This window comes from Meriones unguiculatus (genome assembly GCF_030254825.1).
Source record: "Meriones unguiculatus strain TT.TT164.6M chromosome Y unlocalized genomic scaffold, Bangor_MerUng_6.1 ChrY_unordered_Scaffold_35, whole genome shotgun sequence".
Classification (NCBI taxonomy): Eukaryota; Metazoa; Chordata; class Mammalia; order Rodentia; family Muridae; genus Meriones; species Meriones unguiculatus.
The window spans coordinates 237714-250220 of NW_026843712.1; the positions used below are offsets into that span (position 1 = coordinate 237714).

Consider the following 12507-nt stretch of genomic DNA (forward strand, 5'->3'; position numbering starts at 1 on the left):
AGGGAGCCCAAAGAGCAAGAAGATCCAGACAGTCCTGATGAGACCTGAAAGGCTAGGGTCAGACAGTATAGGAGAAGAACCTCCCTTATCAATGGACTAGGGAAAAAAGAGCACAGAGTGGGGAAGAGGGAGGAAGGGTGGAACCAAGAGGAGAAGGTTACAGCCAGGAAACAAAGTAAATGTAAATAATAATAAAAAATCATCATTGCTAAAATAAAAAAAGGGATACAGACTGATATTTATAGTTTTATTAATATAGGCCATAAATGGAAGCAGCCCATTGTTGTTTAATAGGTAGACAAAAAATATGTGTTAGTTACACACTCAAAAGTAATTCTGACACATATTATATGGATAAATTTCAAAAACACCAAGAAAAATATTAGAAAATAAATAATGTAACTTTTAAGAGGCAATGATTAGGATATTCAAACTAAAGCACAAAAGAAGCCAAAACTAAAAAATGTATCTTGATGTTATTGTTTGATAACTAATATTCACTTTTGAGGCTTTATAAAGAAACAGTAAATAAGATGAACTCATTACCAATCAACAAATTAAAAATGGATGTTTTAATAGTATATAAATATATAGCTGAAAATTAAAGCTATAAAGATGAATTGAGTTATTGCTATTTGCGACAGTGCAGGAGGCCAAAAAGGATCACAAATTCAAGACAAGATTAGTGAACACCTCTCTCAAAAGTAAAAAGAGGGTTAAATATGTTGAGGAATAGCACAGTACTTAAACAAAATGTGAAACTGTAAGTTACGGTAAAGTGAAATAACAAACTAAGTCCCACATGAAAATATACTATTTTTTTCTTTTTTGTAGAGTGACAAAACTGACAAACTTACCGCCAGTGCTTCTCAATTCGTCGGCTAAGAGCGATTTTTTCTCCTATTTCTGTACACACAGGATTGGTGAGAACAATTTTACCCAAATCAGCCTTGACTGCACTAACTCTGCCTCCTGTAGACAAGGATCCTATGTTCACCATCAGCACTTCATTCTTAGATAGCTTTTGAACCTAAAAAAATAATTTAAAAAATTAACAATAACAACACAAAACTGCTTTTCAAAAAAAACTAGAAATTTACTAGATACTGGTAGAAAGTTTCTGACAAGTGCTATATAATGAAATAAAATTCTGAAAAAACTCCATTACCATGAGATTTGATTGTAAATTAAAATTAAGAAATGTTGAGTGAATATATCAAACACCCATCTCAGCTGGGCATCCCAGATTGTAATCCCAGAATTTAGAAGGCTGAAACAGGAAGACTGACAGCTGTTGAAGGCCAGTCTGTACTATATTGTGCAGTTTAGTGTGACTGGTATAGACCCTTACTCAAAAACCAAAAAACAAGTTTAAGCAATAGTCTACCTCTAAAACTAGGTTACCAAAATGTAGCACTAAAAAATAAAATAAAATAAAAAATAAAAGAGAGAGAAACTGAAAATTCTTAAAAGGGTTAACAATCTTTAAGGGCATAAAGGATAAAAGATTTAAACAGGTTCTAGAAAGCCTAATTCCACATATATAATTTAAACTGTTCAAACCCTATGTAAAATTGGTGAATAGCTATGAGCTAGATGAAATATTAGCTGCTATTCTTATAGCTCTGTTGACACCAAGTTCAGATCAACATTTTTTAAAGTCTTCATGTTTCATGAAAAGTCATGAGAGGCTGGGATAGAAAATACGCCCAGTTCTGAATTTAATCCTTGGCAACAACATCCAAAAGCGGCACAATAAAAAAGTCTCTGTTAAAGGGCTGGAGAAATGGCTCAGTGGCTAAAACAGCTTTTTGCTTTTCTTGAGGGAATCTACCTCAAATCCCAGTACTCATAAAAGGTCACTTATAACTATGTTAGCCCAAATTGAAGGGATCTCTTTTGGCCTTTCACCTTCTTTTGGTTTTCATGAGTACCTGGAAACATATGGAACACACATGCATATACATAAATAAGGAAAGAATATATGTTGGTATGTTACTAAGCTTCTGGACAAAGTAACTCACAAAGGCCAACAGTTAATACAGAAACTCATATCTGATCAAAGTGCTAAAATATAAGCAACCACTGAATTCTTAGTCCTAAATAGGCCATATAAAATAGGCCATATACATTGCTTCTTTTACCCTCTGAACCTTCTTACCCATATCTACATTCCTACCTATCGAGGCCCTATGTATCAAGTGCATTACAGAGGAGGTAAGAATTTAAAAATGGCAGTCTAGGGAAAAACACTACAAATACCAAAATTCAGAGACATGGCCTTTGCAATCATGAACATACAGCAGCAATGTATGCTAACAAACTGGGCCCTTTAATATCACATTCTGGATTAAGAAGTGTCCATAACACCCAAGCCCTTCCTAAAGAACTAATGATTTGATAACTGATGTGGAAAGAGATGTTATTTTTCAGTAATACTGTAGTATTACTGGACTAGTTGAGTAAAATGGTTTTTATCTATGTCAAGTAAATCTCTTTAAAAGTGACACAAATACTTTTTCTCTCTCGTTTTCTTAAAAGTGTGTAAGTATGTGTGTGAATTATACAACCATGTATACTCAAGTCACGCGTGGAGGGACACAAGATGATATCAAATGTCTTCTTTGCTTGGTTTAATATGGTTGCCAGAGATCTAAAATCTGGTCCCTCATGATGTATGCATGACAAGTACTTTTTTTGCTCTAAGATACCTCCCCAGAAAATGGGTAAGGGCACTTTAATTTCTAGAACTTACCTAAAACAGACAAGCAACTGTACAAAGATGTTCAGTAACCTTCACAAATCTGCTTTGACATTACATATAACTTAGATGAACACAATAATGAAATTTTTAGATTTTACATCTTTAAAAAATTAGTTTTCTGTTGCTATAGCTGATTACTTTACAGAAAGTTTCAATTTATGTTCTTTTGCAATTTTTAACAACAAAAAAAGACTAAAACACTAAACACACTTATAGTTACCATAAAAAGAACTTACCTTTGCTGCTTTTTTGTCTCCTTCTGTACGTACACCTAGGAGTCTTCTAAGTAGGAAGTAGGAAATTTCTAACTCTGTGAATATCTCAGGTAATGCTCCAACAGCACCAAGGACCTGTCCCACCATTCTATCTGCACGGCACAATGTTGGGTCAATTTTTGTTCCGACTCCTAATAAAATGTCAAGTGTACACAGCTTTATATTTTATTTCTTTAAAATTTATAAAAAACTAAAGCATTAAATCTAAACAGAATAGCATAAATCCGATAGAATAATAGCTATATTTTTTGTTATGCCACTTAATACCTAAATAAAACCAAGTTAAGTATCTCAGAAAAAAAAATCTCTGAAACTGATTCCTCTGGGACTTGCAGATTTCAATCCCACTTCCTACCAGGGAATCCACAGCTACCACATGTGCTGCTGACCCAAGTATTACCTGTAATTTCCCACCTCCTTCATTCTGTTCTTTGAATCCCTCTAGTTTTGTCACCATACACATCAGTATCCTGACTCCTGAACACATCTTCTTTTCTGTGAAACTCAAAGCAGACTCCAGCCCAGCTTTCTATGAGAGACCCCACAGCTACAACATATGGTATGGGCCAAGAGAGGATAACTGCACTCTCTTACACTTTCCCATGTCATATAAACCTTCAGGGCTTGTCTGGATCCCACACTCTGTGTCTGTGTGAAGCCCAATTTATTTCCTATATCATAATCTGTCTGTACCCTTTACAGTGTTCACAGCCAAAGTTTCACTTTCTCCTGATGGTTCCTATATGATCAATCCCTACTGCACTATTCATACTTCATCAGGCCTGGCCCATTCCAACACTCTGTGTACCAGCCCAGCCTAATAAGCCCTCCTGACTCTAGGAAAACCCAATTCCCTTTGGCCATTATAAATACCCTACAGGCCTAGCACAGATGATAAATACAATATCAAAACATAAAGTAAAGAATCTAGACAAAACAAAAAAAAAAAGACTGGAAAGAAAAATTAAAACAAAAGAACATGTAGGAAACACAGGACACTGTGAAAAGAACAAACCTTAGAATTAAAGGAATAGACTGGAGAGAAATCTTCTATCATCAGCAGATCTTCAATGAAATCACAAACGAAAACTCCCCCATACTTAGTAAAACCACACTCATAAAAATGTAGGAAACACAGAACACCAAACAGACAAGATTAGAAAGAAAATTCCCTAGCAAATCAAGGAAACACTAAAAATACCTAACAAAGAAGTATATTGAGAGCTGCAAGAAAAATCAACAGAAGTCACATTCAAGAAAAACCTGAGAGAATACTAGCTGATTTCTCAATGGAAACTTTGAAAGCATGAAGCAATGCATTCCAAGTGTTAAAGTGTTAAATGACATCAACCTAAAGTAACATATCCAGCAAAATTAACTGAAGGAAAATAAAAAACTTTCCTTCATATGAACAGATTAAAAGACTTTTGTTAACATTAAAGAAAGGTACCACCTTAAAGAGAAAGGTGATCCAAAGCCCTCCATTGGCTTCTGAGGGCATCAACCAGACATGTACTGCATATACATACATGCAAATAAATACTCATTTACATATACTCATATACTTTTAAAAACATCCTTATGAAATACAGACTATATATGATGAGCCAGTTTAAAAATTAAAGTAATATCAATACATCAATTCATAAACCACTAAACTTATTACTCCTGAAAATTATAACACATGGGAAGGGAAGATGATGTGCAAGCCCAAGAACCCCAAAAGATGTCAATCTGGGTACAGTAGTACTCATTTCATTACAATACTACTATTAAAAGATGGATGATAGATAAGAGAATCCCAGAAACTTGTGGGCCAGCTAGCCTGGTGTACAGAGCAATGTTCAAAAAGAGATTCTGTCTCAAACAAGAGGAAAGTCAAGAAACAACACCCAAGGCTGTCTTCTGATTTCCATATGCATGCTGTAACACACAATACTTTTGCTCATTAACACACACACATTGACACACCATATATTCAACATGCCCACCTAACAAATTAAGAAAGTAAAAAAGTCTGCCTATATATAAATGTACTGTCTTCTGCTTTATGACTATATTCACAGTCATATATCATATACTTTAAACCAAAAGCTTAACTATATATTTACCCTTCACACTTTTTCATACTAAATTATATTATCTAATTATATGGACAAAACAGCCTTTTGAATACATTTCCTCCACAAAAGTAACAAAAAAGCCAAGAAAAAAATGTTAATCAATGAAAGTAAAATTCTTACCAATAAGACCACCTGGAGCAGCATACTGAAGATCATTATGTTCTGCAAAAAGTGATACAATCTTGGAAAAGATTGGTTTACACATAAGCTTTCCTTCACTGTCTTTAGAAACAATGCCAGGTCTCACTTCTATCTCTTGGCCCACCTAAAACATATAAATAAGTAAATGGCATTCTTGGGATACACAATAGCCTTTTAAAATAAAAACTGTCCAAAAACAAAGATTACTAAACTATTATCTGTATCACTTGCACAATAACTTTGAACACTCCAAAAAAAAAAAAAAGTAACAATGAACATACATTTTTAAAATGATTAACTATCAAATATACACCGTAACATTTAAAAGATAACACATCGGCCCAGAGAGCTGGTTCAGTGGTTCAAAGTGTTTACAGCTTTTGCAGAGGACCAAAATTGGATTTCTAGAATCTACACGTCATCTCACAGTAAACTAACTCAAATTCCTGAGGGATCAACACTTTCTTCCGGCATCAGGCATACCTACTCATGTTCATGTATATAAAAATATTCTATAAAACTTCCTAAAGATAAATAAAAAACAGAATGCAATAATTTTTCCTTTAAAAAAAACTATAAATTTTAATTTACTTTAAGGAAAATGAGAGTTACAAGAAAAAGTTTAGAATACAATTTACCTTTAACACTCCTTTTAAAATACTACCACCAGCTACACCCCCTTTAAGGTCATCAACTTCACAGCCAGGTTTGTTAACATCAAAAGACCGAATAACTAGGCAAGAGAGAGGAAAGTCAGTCCTTAAACAACAAATACCATTAAATAGAATTGAATGTATTAAAAAATAAACAGCCAAAACAACAACAAAAAGAGAGAGAGAAAAAAACAAACTACAATTTTACAATTAAGGGCCAAGAGATGTCCTTACCAATAAGTCGGGGTTCTGAGGTAAAGTCTCTTACAGGTACTGGTATTTTCTTTACTATATACTCACAAACAACTTCAATATTGTATTTTAACTGAGCAGAAATTGGAATAATAGGAGCTCCTTCAGCTACTGTTCCTAAATGACAAAATTCACGTTTGTTTCATAAAATAATTACATATACTAAAAACCTTCCTATAAATCTTAGACAACAAACAGAAATGATTACTCTTTATCATAGTTTCATCTTTAAGTAATTATTCTTTTACGAGAAAATTGTTATCGGGGGCTGGAATGATGGCTCAGAGGTTAAGAACAGTCACTGTTCTTCCAAAGGTCCTGAGTTCAATTCCCAGGAACCACATGGTGGCTCATAACCATCTATAGTAAGATCTGGTGTGCAGGCAGAATGTTGTATAAATAATAAATAAATCTTAAAAAAAAAATTGTTATCGAGTTATATTAGTACACATTACTGATGAGTGATCAAATATAGGCACTGAACGTAAAAAAAAACCTTGTTAATTGTAAAAACTTTCAAAAGTTACAATTTATCTACTTAGTAAATAGCAAGATAAAAATCATAAACTGCTTATCAAAGATTAATGGTAATATTTGCTTATTGTTAGGTAGGGTGATAAATGGCCTGTATTATACATAACATTTGAAAACCATAACTTATTTTTATTTACCAGGTAACAATAACAACCAATTTATCTATTTAGTAAATGTCAAGATAAAAATCATAAACTGCTTATCAAAGATTACTGGTAATATCTGCTTGTTAGGTGGGCTGATAAATGGCCTGTATTATACATAATATTTGAAAACCATAACTTATTTTTATTTACCAGGTAACAAAGTTTGCAGCCACCTCCAACTAACAAGAAGTCATATTTCAGATATAAAAATGGAACATTTTCTCTCTCAAATTAAAAGTGTTTTAAACACTATGAAGATAAAATAAAAAATTGTCAGGTGCTATTCTGTTAGGTATTTAAGGACCAACAAGAAATAGAACCTACAAAAAGACATGCAAGAAAAATATTTAAGACTCTTAATGTACTTTTAGTGGTAGTTTCTTTAAAAAAAAAATCTGTCTTGTAAGCAGACTAGATGTCTCAGTGGGTAAGAGCACGTGCTGCCAAAGCCTAATAACCTGTATTCAATCCTTGGGCTACCCCATCATGGTGAAGAGAATCTCAGCTTGCTTCACATGCACAATGTGGCATATATCACCCTCTCCACAGTCACAATTATAAACAACCTAAAAATATTTTTAAAACTCTTCTTTCCAGAACATAACTTTTTTTGGCTAAAATTTAAAAAATACTTTATACCACAATTACAAACAACAAAGGTCTTATGTAGTATGTGAATAAAGTGTACTGACCCTATAAATTCAGTGTTTGGATGATTATATTAAGATAATAGATTAAATGTCTATCAAAGTGATTCAAACATTTTTAAGTATTATAGGTTCTTACCTTGAACAAACGCAAGTATCTGTTCATACTGTTCTTTAGCCTGACTTTCTTTCACCAAATCAATTTTATTTTGCAGAATTAAAATATGTTTTAGCTTCATAATTTCAATGGCAGCCAGGTGTTCAGAAGTCTGAGGTTGAGGACAAGATTCATTACCAGCTACATTGATTTAAAAGAAAAAAAAAGTTTCAAAAAACAATTGCAACAAGTATTAAGAACTAATTTTTTAAAAAGAGACTGTAAGCTGTTCTACACATGATCAATTCTTAGATACAATGCCAAACACAGAGGCTGTGTTAGGTAACTACAGCAAAGGTGACACAAAGACAAAAGGGACCTATCCTATGCACATAAACCTTAGGATAATTTCAACTCTTGCTAGCATATTTAATGTATATCTAGTACTAGGATACTTAAGGCAAAGAAACGGAATTCCTGAACAAAAGAAACTCAATGTTTGTAGTCCCAACTAACAAATTTTGATTTGAGGTACCTTCTTACACACAGCAACACACAACAATAATATTAACTATCACCGAAATAGAAAAATAACATCCAAAAATAAACAAACAATAACCTAACAATGTACCACAAAAAAAAATGTTTGTTTTACACAATTAAGACTATCCTCCCTAAAGCTGTGATGTCAGGTAGTATAACCAAGTTTCATGCTTCTGGAAAAGTCTGTGCTCATGAATTTAAACTTAGTCACTACTAATGGATTTTGTTTTGGTTCTTTTGACAGTTAATTAGTTTTAGTATTTTTGGTTAAGTTGTTACAAATTTTCCACTTATATCATCTTATGGTCCTTAATAGCTTTAGGTTCTCTTCTAAACACTTTTTACACTTTACACTGATTTGATCAAACCAATCCTAATTTTACCTATCAAAAGAAGAGCTGCATCCATCACTGCTGCACCATTCAGCATAGTTGCCATCAAAATATCATGACCAGGGCAGTCAACAAAGGAAACATGTCTATTGGAGAAACAATCATTAGTCCTTAAATAAACAGATTACACACTGTTTAGATTTTTGAGAGGATAGAGAAATGGCTGTTTACATACAGAAAGACATTGATTTCAACACACATGCAAAAATGGTCTGAGTCCATAATTCTAACACACAGGTGGAAAAGGAAGGATTTCTGAGGTTTGTTAATCCATCAGGCTAATTAGTTCTAGGTTCGGTAAGAAACAGTCTCAATGAGAAGGGGCACAGGGGATGAGGGAGGTAAGGTGAGATGGAAGGGGAGGAGGGAGGGGGATACAGCAGGGATACAAAGTGAATAAACTGTAATTTATAAAAATATAAAAAAAGAAAGTTTCAATATTATGATGAAACACAGTAAAGGAACACTCACAATAACTACCAGAAACCTCCACATTCACAAATGTGTCTACATGTACTCTCCTACACACAAACATGTACATATACACAAAAGATTTAGATCATACTGGGAGTAATTCTGCTACAAAGGATTAGCTAAGAATTTTGATGCTTTCAGAATTTAAATTGCCCACAAGGTCTTAAATTTGTGATACCCCTAACAGCTTCCCCCAAAATGGGAATTATATGCCTTGGGCACTAGATCCAGCCAAATCAATTTCTTTAATAGTTATAGTATTACCATATTATTTTTTTATATGGAATAGTCTTTGGCAGTTTTAGCTTCTTGAAGAGTCAATATATTTATTTTCACTAATTGTAGAGTGTTATTCAGGAGTTCCAATTTTCTATTTCTTCTGTTTTGATAAAAAGTGTCACTATGCAGCTTTGGCTGATATATATCAAAGATATCTAGCTGCCTCCATCTCCCAAATACTAGGATTAAAGGTATACACCACCACACATGGCCCAATTTTCTCTTTCATCTTTCACTTTGTAATATGTTTTATTGTTCACGATGGTCTATTGTAAGTCTATCAATTTTGAGGGAAAACATAAGACGTGGAAAAATTTATATTTAATGATTTCAGGAAAATCTTAAAATTTGTACAATAATTTTCCTAGATTTGAGTAAGTAGTTTTTCAAGCTATATTTAAAGAACAGTAATTGTTCTTTGAGGTTTGGGGGACTGAAGCAAGCATCTATTGAATCTGACACTGTGAAAACCAGAAATGGCTTTTTATAATTATAGTTTCCCATAAGCAACATGAGCAATTATGCCTACAAAACAAAAAAAATAAACATAATCACACCAAATTTAAATTTAAAAAAATTTAGGCTAAAGAAAATGCCACATCTTTTAAACAAGAATTCTATTCCAAGTTATCTGTTTTTTTACCCATAATTTATTAAGTTATGAATCTGCAACAAGTTTATCTTTCATTAGTTATTTCTAATTATTATGAAATAGTTCTAATTATTTTAAAAAAGCACTGAAATAATCACCTGACTAGTCTGAAGTTTCCTTTGGTCCCTGGAATATCTGAAGGAAACTCATCAGGTGTACTACTTCCACAAGATCTGTAACATTCTGGTCGTGGACAACTTGAGTCATCAAGCTTATAAATCTGAAAATTCCAAAGAAAATAATAAATTCTTCAATTCCCATAACCAATAATTAGAATAGTGCCTACTTCCACAAAGTATTAGGTACCTTGGCATTAGCATATCCAAGTTTTATGGTAATATTCCTTTCCAGTTCATTTTTGAACCTGACAGTGTGAACACCAGAAATGGCTTTTACAACTGTAGATTTTCCATGAGCAACATGACCAATTGTGCCTACAATAACAAAAAATCATTAAGCACATAATCACAACAAATACTTTGAGACTCACCAAAGCTGACTTATACGATGCATTTATAAAAGCAACCTGTAAATTGCTATTATTTTCATCTTTTATTCACAAATCCTTTTCTGACACAAAACTTAGAAGTGCTATTTACGTTACAAAACATAGTGATTAAAAATTAAATGGAAGCATTTAATTCCAACATTTGGGAGGCACAAGCAGACAGCCTGAGTCACCCCACCTTATCTACAAGGCAAATCGTAGGCTAGCAAGGGCTACAGAGTGATATCCTATATACCCCTAAAAGCGCCCTTTAAAAACTCAAGTTAAACTGTCAAAGTTTTGTCTGGTTTCCCGAAATATCTACAGGAAACTCTTTAGGGGACTACTTTCACAAGATCTGTAACATTCTAGTTGAGAACAAATACTAAATTTATCAATTGCCATAACCAACAATTAGAACAAAAATAATTCCTACTAGTAATTAAGTTACTCTTACCTATATTAATTGTGGCTTGTCTGCTGATTATTTCATGTGAAAGTGGAGTCAACTTGGTAACATCCTGTAATGAAACATTTTTAAGTCCACTGTCTTTCAAGGCAAAACAACGAAAATACTTGGGTTTACCATACACAGGTGTCCATGATCACAAGATGTCTTCGCTGGCTGTACTTTTTTTTTCTTAAAGTATTTCTAAGATAGTATATAAAAAAATGGATATCCTGGAACGACATTTTCGTAGCAAGCCATAAAGGATTTTTGAGGCCGAGAAAACTGTTTAAAAAGTTCTTTGTATTACGTACAAAGGAAACCCAACTTTCAGATCTCGCTGAAAGTCCTCTGGCTAATGTGAACAATTCATTTTGTCGTATTTATATAAAGTGTAACGCTTACTCTGTTTACCATATTATCATCTCGACCCTCAGAGGTCACAAGCTTAGCCAAATTAGTAAAACCTCAAGGCAAACTCTAAATTCCAGGCTTTGGTCGCGGACTGTCCGAACGAACTAGTACTACCGGGCTCCCTGCTCGCGCTCCAAAACTGCCAGGACAACCTAATCCCGACGCTTTCCCCACTATGGACTTTATTTAGGGGTTCAAGAAGAAAAATCTCACCAAAGTGGAGAGATCCTGACGAGAAAGATGCGGCTGCCTGAGAGTCACACCGGCTTCTCCGCCCGCCATCTTGCTCTCTGTCGCTTCACAGAACGCAGAATGTTATGAGACGGGCAAGAGAATGGCGGATAGAAAGCTGACTAAGAAACTGGCCTGAAATATTGACAATAAACATAGTTGTAGCCTCGCTTCCAGTACGTCAAACTGAATGACTTTCTACACTACTTTTAGGATACTTACTAAAAAATCATTATACAAAGTTTCAAGAGATATTTGCAACGAATTACATAGAAATTTGAGCAGGCAATGCTTCGGGCAGCCTCATGAAAAGCCCCCTCCCCCCCCATTCTCGATGCCCTTGCAAAGCTAAGCCCTTGCGTTAGGTTTCATTAGTGTCCTAGGCGCGTGAATAGTACTAGTGAAATAAATCATAAGGAAATCTTCACTTAATGGTTTATTTACTCAGTTGAATATTTTAATAAGTCGAGATTGCCTGAAGTATTTTGCGGTCTGTAATGTGGTTTTCTGGACCCAACAAGGCATTTGGCTTTTTGGTGAAGAGCTAGGTAGGAAAGAGCTAATTTACAATACTGTAGAAGTGTTTACACCATTTAAGACAAATTCTGTGAGTTCGAGTTCAGGTCATCCTGGTCTCCAGAGTGTGTCCAGGACAGAAAGGCTACACAGAGAAACCCTGTCTCAAAAGACAACAAACACAACAGAAAAGACAGCAACAACAAAACTAATAAAAACAGGTCCAAAAGCGATGGTGGTGATCCCTATCTTTTAATTCCAGCAGCATTTCGGAGACAGAGATAGGCCTGATCTACAGAGTGAGTTCTGCAATAGCCGGGCTGTACACAGACAAACCCTGTCTGAAAAAAACAAAAGAAGAAAGGGGGAGAGAGAGAGAAAATCCAAGAGAACACTTTGCTGGAAATATTATCAGTATTTGATATTTTATTTCTGGCCG

The 12507-nt window shown here is 34.1% G+C and overlaps 1 protein-coding gene across 3 annotated transcripts in view; it reads right to left on the reverse strand.

Moving 5' to 3' along the window:
- LOC110541178 (eukaryotic translation initiation factor 2 subunit 3, Y-linked) overlaps window positions 1-11632 on the reverse strand; it is a 61152-nt gene extending 49520 nt beyond the window's left edge. For all 3 annotated transcript variants that reach the window (XM_060376855.1, XM_021627970.2, XM_060376856.1), the window contains exons 1-11: window positions 11535-11632; window positions 10917-10980; window positions 10279-10406; window positions 10071-10192; window positions 8559-8653; window positions 7675-7833; window positions 6191-6325; window positions 5942-6036; window positions 5283-5427; window positions 3001-3170; window positions 858-1030 (exon numbers count right to left, since the gene is read on the reverse strand). In XM_060376855.1, the coding sequence (XP_060232838.1) occupies window positions 858-1030; window positions 3001-3170; window positions 5283-5427; window positions 5942-6036; window positions 6191-6325; window positions 7675-7833; window positions 8559-8653; window positions 10071-10192; window positions 10279-10406; window positions 10917-10980; window positions 11535-11603 (1355 nt within the window). In that variant the 5' untranslated portion in view covers window positions 11604-11632. The remainder of the gene's footprint in view (window positions 1-857; window positions 1031-3000; window positions 3171-5282; window positions 5428-5941; window positions 6037-6190; window positions 6326-7674; window positions 7834-8558; window positions 8654-10070; window positions 10193-10278; window positions 10407-10916; window positions 10981-11534) is intronic.
- Window positions 11633-12507: the final 875 nt, after the last annotated feature.